The sequence below is a fragment of the Necator americanus genome, chromosome V, assembly GCF_031761385.1.
Source record: "Necator americanus strain Aroian chromosome V, whole genome shotgun sequence".
NCBI lineage: Eukaryota > Metazoa > Nematoda > Chromadorea > Rhabditida > Ancylostomatidae > Necator > Necator americanus.
This window is the reverse complement of record NC_087375.1, coordinates 30,625,292-30,645,909: the sequence shown is the minus strand read 5'-3', so window position 1 is coordinate 30,645,909 and position 20,618 is coordinate 30,625,292. Positions and strand designations below refer to the sequence as shown.

Genomic DNA, 20,618 nt, shown 5'->3' with positions numbered 1-20,618 from the left:
GTGCTCTCTATTTACGGTAGAACACGGACAGATCCATGTATTTTGAGGTTCTGAGTCTTGCTCAAACAGTTAATGTGAATCTTTTCTGCTCAAAAATTATCTGACATGAATAAAATACTGTACCGTTAAAGGATAAGAATTTTTTCCCATACAACTCTAACCATGGAATGTATGGAATGTAATGAATTTGCGCAATGTTTGCTCCTACTTGAGAAGACTTTTTCCCGCCTCCTCGCTGACAATCCATCTTGTTTTTTCTGCTGCCGCTTCTCAAAATTAACAAGGACAATTGACATTTCCTAAAAGATTTCACGAGACAATAAAGTTGTTAAAAAATCATTTAGTTTGCATAAAACGATAACACATTGCTTGGAAAGAGTTGTTGCACTTTTTGGAATATGAAAAGAGGAATTCGGTTAACGAGAAATTCTAACTGCATCTTACTTCGATTTCACTGTAGAGAAACATAAGCAGTCGTGGTATATTGTATAGAATTATGGAATAATCTTCGTATTTTAGCCTGTAGCCTTTCATTGCTCCAGGGTCGATAAATTGGTAGCGGACCAGTCTGGGAGAATAAAAACACTGACTCGACCGCCCCTCCCCCCCGCAAGTCATTGTTTGGGCCAGTTACACCTTCGTGAACATCAAATGATTCTGAATTGAACTGAACGTGGGAGCACATCTGAAGCATCTGAAGCGGATTGTTTGACGCCAGACACGTTATCCCTTATCCTTTACAACGCTCATGGATAAATGGGCGGGGACTAGTTTTCGTTGGTTGAGTAATTAAGGTACTAATTTAGGTAATGGTTTAATTTAGGTATTAGGATGGAATAGGAACGTTCGTAGCCATCATGGAAGCTACAATTCATACTTGAAGATTTTCAAAATCCTTCGACAAAATCAATTGAAAGCGCAAGCTTCAATGTCAGGACTCTGAATAATCATTGAAAGTTGGTATGGAATGAATGCAGAGAATAAAAATTCATTTTTTTTGCATTTTACATTATCATACTAAATAGTACTGTGAAGGAAGAGCTGAAATTCCGCAGACAAGGGTTTTTTTTTCAATAGATGGACTTGGGAAGACGGGGAGAACAACCAACGCACAAGCGAACAAGAGCTCTATGTCTCAAAAATTCTGCGAATGTAAGCAGAGTAATGAAAATAGTGGTATATCAAAATTAGATAAAATCATTGCGAAATGGAAAATCGAGAAATTTCACGGAAACAACAGAAAACAGTTATCCAATGAGTCCGGATGACAGTCGGGAAACGACATTGGTGCGAGTACATACATAGATCCCGCAATGACCTTGCCCTCGTTGCACAGAGAGCCACAAATGCATAACCATAGTGACGGAAATGACCAAATGAAAGAAGGGTTATCTGGAAAAATTTCAAGAAACTGGTATAAGTAGCCAGATGTAGGCGACTGTCGCGTTGAAACTGCAAGCGCTGTGGACAGGAGCCTTCCTTTTCAGTGGAACGCGACGCATTAAAACCCTTCAAATTGACATTTTTGTGGAAGAAGACAGCATATCAATGATTAGGAACGTCTGACTAATTTATTTCCAAGGAAAGTAATAGTTTCGCTGAAAACGACGGTAATAAATATGTTTCTTATCCAGAATTGAATAAAAAAAAACAACACTTTGTTGTGCAGATTCTCACTACAGGGAATATAACTTAATTAAACTCAATTAAATATAGCTTGAGTGATAGTTTTTTTATTACCGTAAATTATTCCTAAATTTTACCGATCTTCTCAACTTATTTCAGTTAGCAATGATCATTCACTTTTTAAAAAATGAATAAAATGCCAGCCGTCGATCAATATCCATTCGGGAAGCGCAAAGGTGTTCCACCTAACAATCAGGCTTTATGAACCCCTCACCCTGGAGGATGAGGTTTATGAACCCCTCGCATTTCTATAGGATAATTTGAAGGAGATAAACTATGTACGAAGTCTACGTACTTATCTCTCCAGACAATGCGGGTAACAGTTCACCGACAGCACAGCGGTGAAACGGCTGATGGCTTCTAATGGTTTTGAACCATTAACCGACGCAAGTCCATCAAAACTTCTCCAAAACCACTGCGCTATGTATGCCCGCACAAAATATTCATTAACTCCTATTATTACACAAATACTTGATATCTTAATAACAAACACAAGTGAGAACATAGCTAGACTAATTATAATTTGTAAATTAAATGGAAAAATTACAGAAAAAAAAACGAAAAAAAAACTCAAGAAAACTTGCAAGAAGAAAGCTCGAATACAGAAAATGTGATGTTACATTGATATGTCAACGGTCGTTTTAATTTATAACATTCAAAAATTCAGAAGTACATAAAATCCATTATTTTAAATGATTTCATTAATGTGGATACGGTAGATACGGTGCTGAAATCTCAGAGATAATTTGAGGGAGATAAACAGCATTAGCGGATAATGCTATACCTTTAACTTGAGCAATTCCCCTTTGATTTTAACTGAAAAGAATTTTGTATCATTATTTGGATCAAATGTCACATGAATTAGTGTTTAATTTTTAATTTTAGTTTTTTTTTAATCGATTGAGATTGCAATAGGAACTGATTAAAGCATGAAGCTCCTGGAGCATGCTACTGAATCAATGTCAGCTTTTTTCCCCCGAAAAAAACATATGACTCAAAAAAAAGACGAATATGACGAACGATTAAAAACACCCACAAGAATGGGGTGATAACATGAGGTTGGCAGCACTCGGTTGTTGCAAGAATCACGCCATTCCCTTTCAGATGTCAGTCGTTTTTTTCTTATAATCAAAAACTTGACATTGCTGAGGTTACTACTGCCCTTTCTCATCAAAAATAGTGGCTGATAACGCTTGACTTGCAAAAGTCTAGAGGCGGAATTGTGCGAAGAAAACGAGGTGATTGTGTACAATTTCAATTTTCTTAAAAATCGATTCAGCGGATTTGCGGAGAATCTCTGCACTAAGGAGATAATAAAAATAACTTACTCAGACATTATTGAATCGAAACTCAAAACTTAAACTCAGGAATTCAGCCTACTCGTCCACCTAATAGATGAATGATAAAACTGGAAATTAAGAAATCCATTTAGAATTGAGAAAAAATAGCTCCTAAAAATATCAATGTAAGCAGCTCAATCAGGTATTGAAATGATTGTACTTGGATTCCAAAGATAAGCAATTATGGATCCTATTTAGACTATGGAGTTCCAGTCCCAGCACGACAAAATCTTGACTATTTGAGACCCATTTATCGATTTTCTTCGAAATGTTCCTTCAAAATGTCTTGACATATTGAGATTTTGAGTGCCTCATATTTTAGACACTTTTTTTTTGAGAAGAATTCATTTATTTAAACATCACATCCTGTTGAAAACGAGGAAAAGACTTTCTACCGGCGGTTGAATATATGTATAGGTCAGGTCAAAACGACGTGAAGTACGGACAGTTGCGTAAGCGGCTGCGTTGAAAGCGGCCCGCTTTCAGTGCAGCCGCTTAGGGGCGCGGCGGTTGGGATCGTGTGAGGATCCTCGTTACCGCCACCCGTCTCTGCAGTTCGCGATGGTCTCACTTCGATTCCAGCCGCTGTCTCCACCAAAGCGAGCGCAGCCGCTTACGTAACTGTCAGTGCTTCATGTCGTTTTGATCCGACTATAGTGCATAAGCTCATTATGAAAGATCCCCGCTGAAAAAAAGAAGAAATATCCTGAAGCGCAAAAACTGAGTGACCTCCTGAGTGAATTGATTGTGGTTTCAGACTGAAATTACAAGTTACAATTATTAAGTTAGAAATCTTACATTTCCAATGTAGGATTATTACCCGATTAACTGTAGGAATATAATAATGGAGCGGGAGTAGAGCAGTCACTAAGAGGTCCGTTGTGCCCGCTGCGATCGATGGTTCGAGACCCCCTAGTGCCAACCAAGCCTCTCATCCCTTACCCCTTGCTCGATAAATTGGTACCATATTTGTGTTGGTAAAATATTACCTACAAGTCATTGTATAGGCCAACACACGTTCCAAAAGTTCAAAGATTACGAATCGCAGAAAAACGCAATGGCGCATCCTAAATAGATTATTTTACGATAGACAATTTATTCTTTATTCATTCGTTGCGAAAAATTGAGAATTCATTCTCTGCAATAAGCATATTGATTTTACAAACAAAGCTGTGGAGTATGATTATTTCCTCATTATTATTTTGTTCCTTTAAAAAAAGTAATATAAGATTTGGATCGGAGTTTCTAATTTTCATTTTAGCGTTCTCTATCCATTGAGTATGAGAGGCAGATTTGGATATCGAAAGGAGGAGCAGGGGGGGGTTCGTATTCTTCTATTGCCGTAAATGGAGAGCAAAAGGGGCCTAGTGACATAGTGCGCAGAACGCATATCGGCCGTTTTAGCAATTGGAAAAAACGGATCTAGTGATAGAATATGACATTCGGGTGATAACCTAACTGGGTACTTGATTTGGTTCATTTTTTGGTGACTGGTTCTTTCACTGCTTCTCCTACAGTTGTGAAAATGTCGTGATAAGATGAGACAAACTCGTTGTCGTCCACTTTATACAGTGCAATAATACAATGTAATAAGTCTTCCAATAAGTCCTGCACCACAATTGAACACAAGCATTTTCTTTTGATCTACACCCAGAAAACCTCTTTGCCACCTCTTCTTCCAGTTGTTCTGTACAGTTTTGGCATGTTTCATGCGTTGTCTGCCTACAAAGTTATGGAGTGCCCCCTATTTTGGACTTACTGCTCGTTCTTAGTGGCCTCAATGGCGTGATTAGCACACACCATCATATCATGTGGTTTTTTTTTCCACAAATTTTTAACGGCTCTCAATCAATTGATATAGTAGGAATTTGGACATTTGTAGTTGGTGTGGAAAAACAAACTATATAAGTCAGAGTGACATGTGTGTTGTTTTACATAATATTTTCTATATGTATAAAAGGAGTCAAAGGACCAAAACAGGACGAAAATCTGCCAATTTAAAGGCAGCATACCACGAATCTGAGGTGGTGCTGATTTCAGGTGGATCATCCGTATACGGGGTCGATTATGGAGACGGGGTGGTTCCGCTCATCTCTCCCTGAATCACTGCAAACAGCCGCCTCCAGAGTGCTGTTTTGTACTATGCCATCTATTGCAAAGCTCCACCCCTTGCCCCGCCTCCGCCCTGCGATTCGTTGAAAATCAATCCGGACTGCACCGATAGGCAGTAAGGGACGCTGCGCGTGCAAGGGTGGCGCGCTGCAATAGAAGACATCGTACAAAACAGCATTCAGGGGTCGGCTGCTTGCAGTGATTCAGGAAGAGATGAGCAGAACCACCCCGGCCTCCATAATCTACGACCCCGTACACGGATACTCCACCTGGAATCCGTAAAACCCCAGATTCGTGGTATGCTGCCTTTAAATGAACGAACATTTTCTGCTGGTTATGGTGTGAAGCAGCCTGTTAGAGGTCCGTTGTAGCCACATGGTCTATGGTTCGAAACCGCCTTACTGCCAACGGAGCCTTTCATCAGTCCGGTGCGGACAAATTGGTACCGGGCCTGTCTGGGAGGATAAAAACACTGACTTGATCATCGGGTGGCCTCCGAAATTTGGTTTATAGTGCGGCGAAAATACAAGCACAGCCATCCAGAATTCCTCGAAGGATCTCAGTTACACTTCAGCCGTGAAAATTCCCTAATGTGACTTCAAACGATACGTGTAACATATAGGAAAAAGTCGGGCACGTGCATTCGTTCTTCATCATTTTAGCATAAAGGCACCAGCTCACGAAATTCACAATGTTGGGATACATAGTTGGCGTACTAATGTGTCTCGTAGGAAGAAAAACGTGCGAAAAACCGTTTTCCGCGCCGTTTCTCAGACCAGCGACCCGTTATCCTATCTTTTCCTGCGGAAATTCAAAGCATCGTCAATTTCGGTGAATTTAATTATCGTCATAAGAATGAAGACGTAATTCCATTCGCAACTAGTATTCAGAGTCTTAAGATGTATATTGGGGTGGATGTGACGCAATCAGTAAAAAGTCCGGGTCTGACTGCACGATCAGTGGGTGGTTCGAAACCGGCCTAGTGCCAACCAAGCCTTTTATCCCTCAGGGACCGATAAAGTGGGGCCAAACTTGCGTGGAAAGATAAAAACGCTGATCTGATACATTGGGTGGCTCCGCAAGTCATTGTATAGGCTAACATGTTTCTATGAAACCCTCAGTGATTCCGAATAGCAATCAAACGCGATGGCGGGGTCCCAAGCGGATTGATACGATAGATATCCTATCTTTTTATCCTTTTCAAAATGCGTTTTTAGCTTTATCGCAACTCAAGCCATCAGTTCTCACCATATGTCTCGGTTAGGACTGCAGGAACTGTAAATACAACATGTTTTTTTCGGAAAAGTCGTTAAGTCTGCACCAATCGATGGTGCAAGAAAGAACCGAAGAATAATAATTCAGAATAATAAAGGATAAGGATCGGCTACCAGATGATCGATATCTTGATATCGAGTGTTTATGGCCGTTATTTACGTTAAATAAGTAAAGACAACGTCTCACGAGAGTTGTCTCTAGATCTCTCCAGGAATCCAGAAAGAGGAGGGCAAGGGTTTAGCTCACGTGTATTAGCGTTATCACGCCAATGTAATAGATTCTTCCAGTATTACAGAAATAGGTAAGAGAAGCACCCTTTGTTTGATCCCGTCTCACCAACAATACAACTTAGTACACGATATAATGCGAGCAACTTCGCCGTCGCCAAAGTTGTCGCCCAATCCAATCAATGCAACTCAGATAAGCAGCGGAAGCTCCCCATCGCCGAATCACTGATGCGCTGCTGATTCTCCTCGCTCGATCACACGTAATAAGTTGCATCGTTGGGGAGACGGGTTCACATTAATCCTTTTCACGAAGCGGCAGGAAAATTTCTCATCCTTCATATCCTACAAAAAATCATTCACTTGGTGAACAAATCGGAACAAAAACAGATTTTCAATATGTTTTCTACAAATGTCTTCCTAACTCAGTACTCGCACATGTGGTATTTCTTAAAGCACAGCGTTCTTGTTCGAATATAAGCTGTTCGAATTTGATAAGTTGTCTACATTTCAGAGTGCTTTTTCACAATGACGATCTATTTAGATCAGATCAGATCAGTCATTTATCTCCATCGATTTGATCAGAAAAACTACGGTGTTGTGCTACACAATATTGATTGACGTCACTTCAAATATCATTTATTCGCTGACGATTCCCATTTGTAACGGAGATATTTACCGATCACTCTAGCGCTGCCGTGCAATAATGTTCTCCAGTTAAACTAGTTAGGGATGACTCATCCATCCAAAGTTACGTTCGTAATGTACTCCAGTTCTTCTCGCCCGCTTTTCTCTACTTCAATTAAATCATCGCGTAGCATTTCATCGTTGAATCCTTGTACATATTAGGGTCAAAACGACATGACGCACGTACGCAATTGCGTACGCGGTTTCTCTCAAGGCGGTGCGGTGCAGCGTAGCGGCTAGGTGTGTGGTGAAACCCTTGCTGGTATTACCCATCGCTGCAGTTTACGACGGTCCCTCCTCGGTTCCAACAGCTCCGTCCACCAACGCCGTTTCGAGCGCGTACGCAAGTGCACCTCAAGTACACTCGTGACTCATGTCGTTCTGACTCGACTATATGATAGAAATGTGACGTAAGAAATATTCCTCCTTCTCAACAATCCTCATCTTTTCATTCATTCTGAAGCTTTTTCTCATTTCTGTGAAAGGAGTCGTCAATTCGGGTGAAAGGGCCATCCAAGAAGCGTACAAAGTGTACCTAGTCAAGCCCTCGTCCCCAAATCTCGTGCCTAACGCTAGAACTTCTTTACGAAAACCATTTTGATCTGTGACTCTGCGCAATTTTTCCGCAAACAAACAATTCCTCAACAAGAGTTTGGATGGATCACACCAGACCAATGATATTTATCATAACAGGACAGAAAAGTGAATATCATAAGAAATCACCGATGAGAATCACAGATGCGTAGATGGACAAATGCAAAATACCCATGTGGAAACATTTGGATAAACTTCTCACCGTATGCTATTCAATCTCCATGTGTTCCCAAACTCTCGGGAACGGACGACGAAACAGAAACCAATAAACATTTCAAAGACTGGAAGACGTTATTGCACAATACTAAAACGAAAGTACAAATTACAAAAAGCTCATAAGAGAAAGCTGACATCGTTTATATTATAGAATGAAGCAAAAGTGCAAAATGAAGATATATCACAAAATTCTATTGTCGATGTCTATTACTGTCTGTGCATTTTGAATATACGAAGAAAATAACCGAAAAGAGACAAATAAATAGAAGGAAAGTCACTTCAAAATGAAGAAAACTGAAATGATGGACTGAAGAAAACAGATACAAAAGTGAGATCAAATACAAATATGCAGCTGATCATGAGTAAAACAATGCTTTACGGGAATGCAATTGTTCTATGGATGGACAGCCAAACGGAGGTGAATGACTCTCACTACCAGTGCGAACTCCGTTCCGAAATACAGCGAAATCACCTATGGCATGACTACGAGAAACACGAACCTAGAAAAGAGCAAGCACTTCACAGGGAAACTGAATTTTTTGAAGAAGAAGAAAATGGGAATAATATGCTGGACCTATCAATCACAAATCAACTAACCAATAACTCATGGTGGACAATATACGTCTGTGTCGGCTCAAAGTGCGTGAGTATCATTATAATCTAGAAAATATTTAGTAGATGATTGAAAAGAAAAATCTCATAACCTTTTTTTTTAAATTCACCTGACGACTCAAAGGAGGAACTGAATCAGCAACATCTAGGGTCCCACGAGATGAAAGAACATTAACGGAATTTGAACACTTCACTCTGAACACATATGAGTAGTATCTCAAAAAAACACACGAAGAACAGAAAAAGACAACGACGAAAGAAAAGAACATTTATAGAATCTGAACACTTCACTTCAAAAACACAGATGAGTTGTACTTTAAAAAAAGCCACACAAAGAACAGAAAAGGACAACGAAGAAAGAAAAGGACTTAAAAGCAGTCTTAAAAAAAAAAAAACTAGCGAGTAGAATCCCCAGAGGAATTCTACTAGATGTTATTCTGATTTTCTGCACTCCAGAAACTTGGAAATATTTAATGAATTCAACTTACTTCACATGCACCCATAAATCCTCCAAGACATTATCCACCATCAGCAGCAAACCAGAAAAATCATTAGTTATATAGCGAGGATAAACACCATTAAGGGACTGAAACAACAGTACCAGTATAACGTATAATCCATGTTTGTTGTTTGTTCGAAACGTTTGCTGTCTGTTTTCCGCTCATATTTCTATATATTCTGTATCAACCGATTTGGAAATTGAATTCTATATATTTTATTTATTTTATTATTTTATATATTTTGAATTTCTATATATTCTGTATCAACCGATTTGGATGAAATTTAGCATTGAAACACCATTAGAACAAGCGGGTACCATAGACTACTTATTAGGCAGAAATTTCTTTATGGTATTTTTTTTTCGTTTATCGAGTTTCTTATTTTCTGTCACTTTGTCGTTTGTCAAATTGAAGCAAGAGTCAAGATTATCAAGAAAAAAAAAACTTTATTACGGCTAACGTTTCGGCGTCGTCGCCTTCATCAGAGCCTGGAAAGTCAAATCATTTGTTATATATCCTCTCAAATGCCTCATCCACCACAAGTCATCATTCCCTAAGATGCTACATACAAAATCGAAACCCCATTCAAAGCATTGTAGGCAGAATATAGGAGACTAGTGTATTCTTACAATCTGCTATCTTCGAACCAATTTTTTTAAAAAAAGTATAACATTTATGTGTTCTAAACAAATGCTCAACCTACACTGTGAAGCATTCCCTCCTTAAGTGTTAATTGCACCAATGAGTCTGTATAAACTGCTGCCGGACAGGGAACCATATCCGCAAACATGGGTTTGGAGCTGAATTTCACAAAAATGACCATAACTTCCGAAAAAAGAATTTGTTGATTTCAATACCTATGAATGGCGAGGCATCCTTGAATCTTTCGAGTTCCTATGGTCGATAGACTGTGGCACACAATAATGTAATGACCGGGCCGAAGAAAAACATCGTCTGAAGAAAACCATACTGAACACAAAAACATCTACTTACTTTTCTTTCAATTTTACACTTTTTTATACTACTTGTCAAATCAGTTTTTAGAGTTACTAAATTACTTTATCACGCTAGAAAGCAAGAAATTACGATTACGATGGGAGGTGTGAAGTTTAATCATATTATATATAATACATATATTTATATTATAGATGGTTAAGACTAATTTTTGGACATACCATCCACTAAAAGCGAATTTTAGGAATTTTTTGCAAATTATTGAGCCTAGTATTCAAATATTAGTTGTTATTGGCTATCACTAATTCAACAGCAACCATTTTATTTGTTGTTTCAGAAAATCCCACTCAGTTGCAGTTCCAACGAGAAAACAGTGGAAAAAGTAATTATGAGAAATGAGAATTATGACATTTGACTCCTTACCGGTGCTAACAAATGCCTCTAATTTTCGAGCAGACCGACAGATTAGATCACCAACAGTTCCTGACGCGGAAACCATGTGTACACATATAAGGAGATCGACCTAAACAGACTGCAATTATGCTTCCTAATAATATCACTGTTTATAATACTGTACGCTATTGCTTAACCATAGCCTAACCCAGATAATTTTGACAACTAGACTCTTTTTTGAGTCATTTTAACTCTAACCTCATGTAGTTCTAGGGTTGAAACCATTCAAAACTGACTCACCTGATCGTGTGCTGTCCGAGCTCCACTTTGGAACAGCGTGAGGCACACTTCTGTTGGACTTTCGATGAGAATCCGTACAGCTCTTAAAAAAAAACATCTCGATACTAGTTTAAACAAAAAAAGAAAGGAAAAACAAAGCCTACTTATCCGAGCTCATGAACGCGCCACCCATTTGCATCGGTATGCGCAGCTCTGCCCATCCTTGAAATCCTCTAATCTTCGCAACGTCGACTGTGTACAAGAAAAACATCTGACATTACACAACTCTAGATCTTTGAATCGTGTTAAAATACCTGAGTCGAAATGCGAGAGGAAATCGTCATAGCTGATCCAAAACGTTCCCGTGGAAGGTTCTCCAGACAGCAACTTGTGTTTTAGCTCTTAAAAAGTAAATTATAATCAGTTGTCAACTTTGTACCCAAAAAAATATAACTAGTAGGCAAACACCACTAAAAATATACACTTACATACCTTTCGGCCAACCAGACCAACTTTTGCTCCATTTTCCTTTCCACACAAATGATCCCCACGGATTCCGAAGTTTTAAAAGCCTAAAAAATACAGTGGAAAAAAAATAAATTTGGGGAATAAAAACTTTAGATATAAAGGGACCTGTGTTCGCCTTCCTGGCGTACATCCAACACAGAATACGCGTGTTTTGTTAGTAGTCCATTCCTTCGAAACACTTCTTCATTAACTATTCTTTTGCCAGCTCCGCAGCTGCACCCCATAATGAAGCCAGCTTCCCTAAAATTTAGATCATAGAGAACATTAAATAGATTAAAGAAATGACAATATTTCTTGGTAAAAACCAATTAAAGTGCTCAAAAACAGCGCATCAAACCTAGCGCTCAGAATCCTGGCCCATCGCAGATCCTTATCTGTTTCGTCTTCGAGAGAAATCATTTCGACCGGAGCTCCTTAATAGAACTTTCGACAGATTTCACAAACAAGAACATTAACCATGATAGTGATGATAATAGTCACCTGTTAGTATAGCCAATCCTTCAATTGTTCTACCAGCTCTCAGGAGCGAATAGCTTCCGAACTGTTTCGCTAATGCTTTCTCAATTAGTGGCACCCAGAGCTGCAAGAAAAAAACGCAAATAACATTTAAAAACATGACAACCACTGATTTAAGGGTGGCGATAGAACGAGAACCAAAATCAGCCTAGAGCGGATCTAAACGAAGAAAACATGCAGCAAAAAAAAAACCTGATTTTTTCTGCCATCCGCAAATGCGATAGATCTTGTTTCAACTCTGCATGGAAAGTAATCATCCACCAAAACGATCTTCCACTGCCCATCAATACAAAGCCTGAATTGCGTTTAAATACGATCAGCAAACGTAGAGACTTGACTAAAAGAAATAAATTCCAAACCCGCACTGCTATTTCATTACCTTACTTGATAAATACCAAAATGAGAATATTCTTTGGTTAGAAGTATCTGTTCGAGAACATCTGGTCTTTCAGCTATAAGTGCCATTGCAGATAACAACCAGCAGTCCCCCAAAACGCCTGAAACTCAACAAGTAAAAGGTTGTCTAGCATTGGTTTATTATATTGTGGGACCCAGCCTCACTTTCGGAAATGAAAAATTAACAACTGTTAATGAAGGGAAATTTACTTCACCAACCTTGTTCTATATCCGATGATCTTGGATCCCTAAAAACTGTCCAAGGCCATGCTCGGCCATCCTTTGTGAACATTTGTTCTGGTCGCAGCCATACGAACGAAGTAGGCAAAAATCCTTGAGTAATGCAACAAAAAGGTTATCAAAGATGATACAAAGTTAGAAAACTATTGAAACCAGAACTCTTACCGACAACCGCTCCTAAGTCAGCATCGCGTAGGTTTCCTATGGATTTCTGAGAGTGAGGGAAGCTGTCATCATTGAAGGTTGTTTTGTTTTGACTGAAATAAAGTTCAATATTCCCTTATCAAAAACTTGTCATGCTTTTTTCAAGATAAAATTATAAATACACGATATTGGCGGACAGGCTGAAATGGGTAAAATGATGTAGAAAACGAAAAAGCAAGAACAACAGTAAGGAATTCAAAACCGAGTCATGAACTTCACCTGCAGAAACTGACAATACTAGCGTAAGTAGCGGCTGCACTTTCACGGTCGTTTTGCTCCACTTCTGTCATGATTTCAGAACACAAAGACGTTGCCTTTTCATCCGTCATTGTACTCTTAATAGAGCTTTTGATGTAGTGTTAAATTAGTAAAAAAAAAAACCTGACAAATGGCCAATCGAGCGGATGACTCACTGTGTTTGCAGAACTAAAACTGTTATCCACAGTATTCAATCCACTTGTGGTCGACGAGATCGACGATTGATTTCGATATTGCCCCCGATGACGCCTCTTCGAACCTGAACGGAGGGAAGATTTCAATACAGTAAATCACCCTTGAGAATTTGTTCAGGATTAAAGTCCCTTTGATTAATGTATTAGCCTCAAAAGTACTAGAAGAAGTTTAAAAAAGCTACATTATAAAGCGAAATTCGATCACCACAAGAAAACGTCAAGGACTCGGATGATTGCTGGGAAAATTTCGCAATTATTGTTGTAGATCTTGGAGGAAAATCTGGGTAATACGGCAGCTAATGAATTGCGTCAAAAGCATTACAATTTAGTGAGTTTTGTGACAGATTTGAAAATCCTAGCAACAACGGAAAAAGGCTCATTTCGTGCAAAACAAAAGGAAACTAAGCTGATAAGCTGCGAACAGAGATGTTCATGCGGCACAGAAATAATCAATAGGACAACAAAATACACAAAGCACAAAACGTAAGTGCATGGGAACTGATCGCTTCGAAAAAAGAAAACATAGATTGTATTTTTAATTAGCAGGAACTTCGCAGTCGACACTACATGAATGTCTATTATGTGATGTAAGAGTATCATTTCCCCATAAAATGAAAGCAAAGTATTGTCTTTACTATAAATGTAGTCTAATACAATAAAGAAAACATCCCCTCTAAAACAGTGTATAGAAATATTTACATGAATAAAATAATGACCAACCTATCGATCTGCGTTCGTTGCATTGGGAACAAACTGCTAACAATTCTGGATTCGGGTTCAAGCACTTCCGACAGATCCAGGTTAACGAATCGTCATTAGAGCTTGTTGAGGCTATTGAGGTATCAACGGTCGAAAAAGATGAGTCAGCAGTGGTAGCAGAGGTTGCCGTTGATGCAGTATCACGCGATGAATTTATTCCCGGTGAAGAATCTTGGATATTTAAGTTCCAACCAGGTGGAGGAGGTCCTGAAGGTGCCGGTCGAAATGGAGTGAAAGAAGTGGGGAGATCTGGATACGATGATGACGGGCGAAGAGAAGACTGACCTGAAAGGTTTTCATCTTACGAACCAAACAGAACAAAGTGAAAGTGAAGAAGTACCGTAGAGAATGAGAGAAAACAAAAAAAAGTACTGACTAAAATAATGAATATTAATAGGAAGGAAACAAAAATCTTTGAAACACTCTGAAAACAGAAGTAATAAGCATGCAACACAAAGGTGACATGAAAGCGCAGCCGCGTAGTGCATACCCGGCGAAAATGAGGGATCAGGAAACCGTTGCCTAGAGACCGAATTCGGTGGACCATTGAGTAAATCCAGTATAGCGTTTGTGACATCAGATACTGCAAAAGAATGTTCTTCGCGACGATCAGTTGATGGGGACTGAATAGATAATGCAAGTGCAGGAAGTTGAATAGAGAATGCATTTAGCTGTCATAAGAGAAAGTCAAGTAGTCTCTAGCAGTAATGAATTTCTGAGCAGCAAAACTTTTCTGATATCTTTATTTAGGTTTCTCGTAGACAATATATAATCCGGGGTGATGATCACGAGTATGACCGCAACTACGCCCAATTTCCATTAACCGTCCTGAAGAATTGCGTGGGAAACGGCCTGAGTTAATACGTCTTTACGGAGGACACTAGAACGGGCCATCTTTTAAAACGCGATCGATCGGTCTTTTTAAAACCACGATCGATCGGTCAAGAATCAGTGAAATCTCTTCAGCAGTCTACTCAAATAAAACCAGTGAATTGGCTGCTGAGAGAACCGAAGCGTGTGCAACGACGGCACGCTCCAACGTGCCTCGTACGAACTATTGTTGGGTCAAAACGACATGAAGCACGGAGTGGTGTAAGCGGATGCGCTCGAAGCAGCGCGTTGGAGCGCGGCGGTTGGGATCGAGGTGGGACCCTTGCTTCCACCATTCTTCACTGCAGTTCGCCATGGTCCCACCTCGATTCTAACCGTTGTCTCCACCGCACCGTTTCGAGCGCAGCCGCTTGCGCAACTGTCCGTGTTTCATGTCGTTTTGACCCAACTATAAGTCATTTTTCCACTCCGCTTTTCGAAACGATAAGGGGAAATTGAGCGCGGTCACGGTCGATTACCGATCATCTCGTCATCAGTCATGGAAAATTTCATGATACGCTGCCTTCTGTATAGCTGCACAATAGCTCTCCGGGGAAACATGTTATCGTTCTTTTCTATGAAAAAAAATTGGTCGAAGAACGACAAACTTGGTTTGATGATCATTCTGGGTAGCAGTGAAGATCTTCTTTGTTCGCGTTCCGAACCACATGCAGCGCACTGCGTATTTGCTTCCGTATTCGCAAGCGTACAATATTGACATGACCATGGTGACATTCAGAAATTAGCCTAAAAAACGAAAAAGATGATTTCTGTGGATCAAAACAGAAACAGCAGTATGACCGCATAGGAAACGTCTGTTGTAAAAACACGGTTACAATTGAACTCATCGTGTGGAATCGGAATTTCACACTAATCTAATCTCTAATCTCAGTTAGATGTTAGGAAAAAAAAACAGAAAAAAAAACAAAAAAAAACCTACGAAAAAACAGAGAATCATCGAAAAGAATGGCACATATTGAACTGTCATACACAGAAGAAAATCAATGGAGAAGAAAGAAGCGCGTAGCGTGGGAATAGCACTGCTCGAAGGAAACCCGTTGGATAACAGGGTCGTTACTTCAGAACGAGGTCCTCCATCTTATTCCAACGACTGTGTTAAACCCAGACCGTCACGGCGAACGCAGCCACCGCCGTGTTCAAATAAAAACGCCGGAGTTGGTGACACACGAAGAGTACTTGGAAAGAGAAGATGGGCATAGGAAAATGCTTAGTTCACATAAAAAATGGTGAATTTTTCCATGATTCCTTGAATTGTAACACGACATTTCAGGGGGATAAGCGACAAAAAGAAGGATAAAGCTTTCAATGCTGATCGATCTCATCAAGATGCACCACTAATCGGCTTCGATTCAGAACTGCAGTGAGTGATGAGTTCTTGGATTTTGAAGCTTCGTGCTCCCAGACAAATCTGGTTCCAAATTATTAATTCCTCCAGAGTGGGATGAATGGATGGGATGATGGCTTGGCTTGGACGAAACGGGCAGTTTCGTTAATCGATAGAAACGGAAAACACTAATTTTGAAGCCAGCTGGAGTTATAATGTGTGCACAGAATGTAATAAACCAGTGGACGATACCGCTGATGCTTCATCAAAACATTTCTGATTGGTTTTACTGCGGTAACCAAACGAATTTAGGTTTGTCTACGGGAAATTTCCCTGTTTGATGGGTTAGTCCAAACAATTGATAAGAACTAACAAAGCGGAAAGCTTATAAAAGAATGAAAACTTGATATAGACTATCCAGAAAATGTCCTGAATAAGAATAAGTTTCAGAGCTAATTAAAATACATATTAAATGGGTATGGTGAACGGTTGCATGCACTTTTCTTGCATCAAGCGACCACCACAAGCGCATACGAACTGCAACTTTGCCGGAAAACGAGTTCCGCGAAGAGAAACTATGTATCCGACATATGAAACGATGTTTAGAAAACAACCGAATCGAAACCACCGCTTCTGAAGAACTTCAATTCCGTTTCATTATGAATGAATTACAACAAATGATGAAACTATACTCGGATTGAATACGTGCAATTCTTCTATAGATCCAAGTAGTAAACATTTCCTGTTTTACAAAAAAAAAACGTCTGTGAGTCACAAGGTGCCTCATATGAAACAAAAAATTGTATCATTCCAGGCAGTTCAACGTCAAATACGGCAAAAGTGCCGGTGCTAATAGAAGCTTCACTTAAAAACCTCGTATGCACACTAATGGAAAACATAGACTGAAGTGAGACGAGGTCCCAAAATCCTCAGATCAGTATTGCAGGAAGTCACTTTTGCTGTACTTATATGTACTTTTTTGTTGGATTGGAAAACGAGTAGACGCGACTCTGAAATAATAACGCGAGGTGAAACGCAGAAACACGGCAAGCTATAGTTTCATAATAATGAATAGAAGGCAATGGAACCCTGGAGCGAAGTTGCTGTGCTCCAACGTGATGCGCCGCGACGCAGCCGCCGGAACAAAATTTGCGCCCGACTGTGTTCAGGTGGTTTGTGGTTTGCAAAGCACGAGAAAGTTTGAACTAATACGCCGTTCATCGCCTTAACGCTCATGAGGTGTTCATGTACACAGTAACGGAATGAAAAAGTGAATGAATACACACAACGGTTGGTGAATAACGGAAGAACGAGTTCTCTTCATGAGTCACACATAACAAAAGAGAAACCACTTTTATGAGGACAGCGTAAAAAAAAAGCTGGAAATACACAAGTAGAAGAGAGTGCAGAATTTGGGGGAAAAAAAGTTTCTACTGTATGAATCATTCCAATCTAAGCAACATCTGATGTCTATATCAATAGCAATCCACACATTTACTTTTGAAATCAGCACTCAGTTTCAACCGTACATAATAATGCATGCTGTATAAATTAAATCATAAATCTTCGACTCGTAAAACCACAAATACTAAAAATAATTGTTTGCGACACTCCCCCGACCAAGTACTTCTGGATTCCACCTAATAATATTACAAAAACCACCACTATCATCAGCAGCATTATAATATATAGGAATTTTATGAATAATTGAAGACGTTCCCATGAGAACTAATCATACTTCTTACATCTCGAGCGGGTATTCATACTAAATGTATATATGATCACGTTACCGTACTTCTCTCAGGTATGGTAACGTCATCGAATACATCCGTAGACTAACGACTTACACAGGAATATAAACGTGGAACCAGCAATGAGCGCCAAGGACGAGACACAACGAATGACGTCGGCAGCCGGCTGGCACTGCGCCAACAGCTGATCGAGCGCAGCATCGTTGCGTCGTGCCAGGACCACATGAGGGGACGAAGGAGACCGACCTTCAAGCAATGAGTGGTACGAGGACAAGCTTTAGGATCCGTTAACAGCGACATGGCAGGTAGGAAATAGTTGGAGTATTTTGCCTTTAATGGATTTCGGCACATATTTTCATATGGTATGTTTCTTGTGAAAGCTCCTGCAGTTTTCTTTTCATGGCTTTACGCTTTTGTCTTGTTTCGTTTTCGCACCTAAGGAGACCGTCAAGGACACCTTTTATGATGTACTCAATACGATGATGTCCAAGACACCCACCCACGAGGTGGTGATTGTCCGAATTGATGCGGATGCGAAGATGGGACTCGAAGAACAATTCGGTGTGCTTGGAAAAATGGTATCATACCGCAAAGCAAACTTCCGACAATGGAAATCGTCTGGTAGGGAACACACGAACCTCCCCATAGCTTTTACGTTTAAGAGGAATTATTGACGCCGTAAGGTTATTTTGCAAAGGACAACTCTTTTAACACCAGAAAGTAACACGAATGGAAGATTGCAACTCTTAAACATCAGCTCGATTACATTCTGACAATGAACATCGCTTTGTCAAACACCCGGAAGATTAGCACTGTTTGTGACGTCGCATTCGATCCCAACGCCCGCTCAATTCTTCTCAGCTTAAAGGAAGATACTGCTTCAGGCGTACTGGCACACTATTTTCTACAGGGAGTTCGACTGGAGCTCGCCAGCCTTGTCCGACGCCGCATCTTCCGGGCCGTTTTTTACGGCAATTAGGAAGAAATGGACGGAATCACCTCCCTTTCCATAGTCTCCGATCCCGTACACGAATACTCCACCTGAAATCTGCACCACCTCAAATTCGTGGGGTGATGCCTTTAACGGTACAGTCTCAGAAAAGGAGCTGTGGAGTTCCACATCAACCGAAAGCACTATTTGGCAACGCTGAAAGATGTTGAGTGTAAAAAGAAATTCTCCCAACGGTCGTCGATAAATATTGGATTACGAACTGAGGGGAGAGTGGATGTCTCTTTCACTAAATGTATCCAGTGCGTTGCGAAGAAAACGCTTTCGATCGTTCGGTGAAACGCTGAAAAAAGATCTCAAGACACTCCGCGTTGATAGGCAGTTCAAATACAACGCAATGTTTCGCAGATTGTGAATAGCTTCGGCTGGACTGATTTTAAACGATCTCCAGGTGAAGATCAAACAGGAACGACTCGGATGTGTTTACGGATGACATTTCGCAATGGAAATGCGGATAGCCCCATTAGGCCGTAGTGTTTAGGCAAATAAGTGTTTGCAATTTTTATTTTTTTTATTGCTTAACACCTCGCGTAGATTTTTTCGGCAGGTTTTCAATTTTTACTGCACTTCTTTTAGGATGGAAATGCATGAAAGTAGAAGCAACTTTGAAATTCTTCTTTTGAAAAATTTAAAAGATAATGATATGTACGTATTTAGTTTTTGTTGGAAGGCAAGCATAGAGCAAATTGCGCAGATTAATTTTAGAAAAATAGTATGTTAGCACTCATTGATGGGAAATAAAATGAAATGCAAACGACTTTATTTTCTGAAACATCACTCAGTCTGCATCCTCAACATCAATGTTACGCTCCTTTGCTACTCAATGATTTGCAACTTTGGATCTTAGTAGTTGCTGTTTTGTAATCCATATTTTCACCACTACCCAGTATTGGGCCCACTTTTTCGAATTTTACAATTCTCTGAAAAGAAAGATTATTTTGTCGTGTAGCATTAAAGTCCTTAAGCCGATTGTATAGTCATTTAGTTCTAAACTACGGGAATTGTATCCGATGTACACACAATTCTTACTACTAATCCTGTGAAGTCGTTATGGGTTTATGGCTTCTTTTTCTTTTTGTCTGAAAAATAACACCACTGCCCGAGAAATCTGTGTTGCAGCCGCTCAGATGAGGCAGCAGGAGAGCGGATCATATGCATTATGGACGTCACTTAACCCAACACAACTGGGATACAATCGTTTTAGTACGTTATAATAGTGGTGGCAGATTATGACAGTAAATATAGTAACTATAACAGTAAGGTAAGAGTGCTTTCAATATTTTTTAAACAAATAATTCCGGAAGGAGACGTATTCATGACTTACTCACAAGTCCGTTTTCTCCCGACAGGTAGACAAAATCTCTACTATCTTCCACAGTAGTATATTGTTCGAATACATTGTTTTTAGGCTGAAAATCGAAATTCTCATCTTTTACATTTACAGTTGGTCGTCGTCGTACATCTATCCTAATCCTGAGTTTTTAGTATTCCTAACAAATTAATTTCGAAAAAAAAAAACTTACAAGCTTGTTTCCGAGATGTTTCTCCAATACTTCAACAAGTTGCTGTGGTGCGTCTTTCACAAAACCGACGTAATCGTTTTTGCCATTATACAGGCATTCTGATGCAGCAGAACCAGTCAAGATGTGGAGTGCGAGCAGAATAAGGCAGCGCAT

The 20,618-nt window shown here is 39.7% G+C and overlaps 2 protein-coding genes across 2 annotated transcripts; both read right to left on the bottom strand.

Annotated features, from left to right (window-relative positions):
• Positions 1–8,490: 8,490 nt before the first annotated feature.
• On the bottom strand, positions 8,491–15,572 carry RB195_015699 (uncharacterized protein; the record flags this gene model as incomplete). Its single annotated transcript, XM_064206535.1, has 23 exons — positions 8,491–8,634; positions 8,732–8,794; positions 8,857–8,941; positions 9,235–9,332; positions 9,950–10,046; positions 10,104–10,200; positions 10,624–10,723; positions 10,894–10,975; positions 11,037–11,124; positions 11,187–11,273; positions 11,365–11,444; positions 11,506–11,640; positions 11,738–11,813; positions 11,881–11,980; positions 12,109–12,211; positions 12,296–12,413; positions 12,532–12,645; positions 12,718–12,809; positions 12,976–13,091; positions 13,170–13,273; positions 13,929–14,252; positions 14,458–14,550; positions 15,446–15,572. The coding sequence occupies 23 exons, from the start codon at positions 15,570–15,572 to the stop codon at positions 8,491–8,493; spliced, it is 2,523 nt and encodes an 840-aa protein (XP_064062416.1).
• Positions 15,573–19,745: 4,173 nt separating this feature from the next.
• On the bottom strand, positions 19,746–20,618 carry RB195_015698 (uncharacterized protein; the record flags this gene model as incomplete). Its single annotated transcript, XM_013439613.2, has 3 exons — positions 19,746–19,862; positions 20,271–20,351; positions 20,466–20,618. 3 exons carry the CDS (start codon positions 20,616–20,618, stop codon positions 19,746–19,748), a joined length of 351 nt encoding a protein of 116 aa, XP_013295067.2.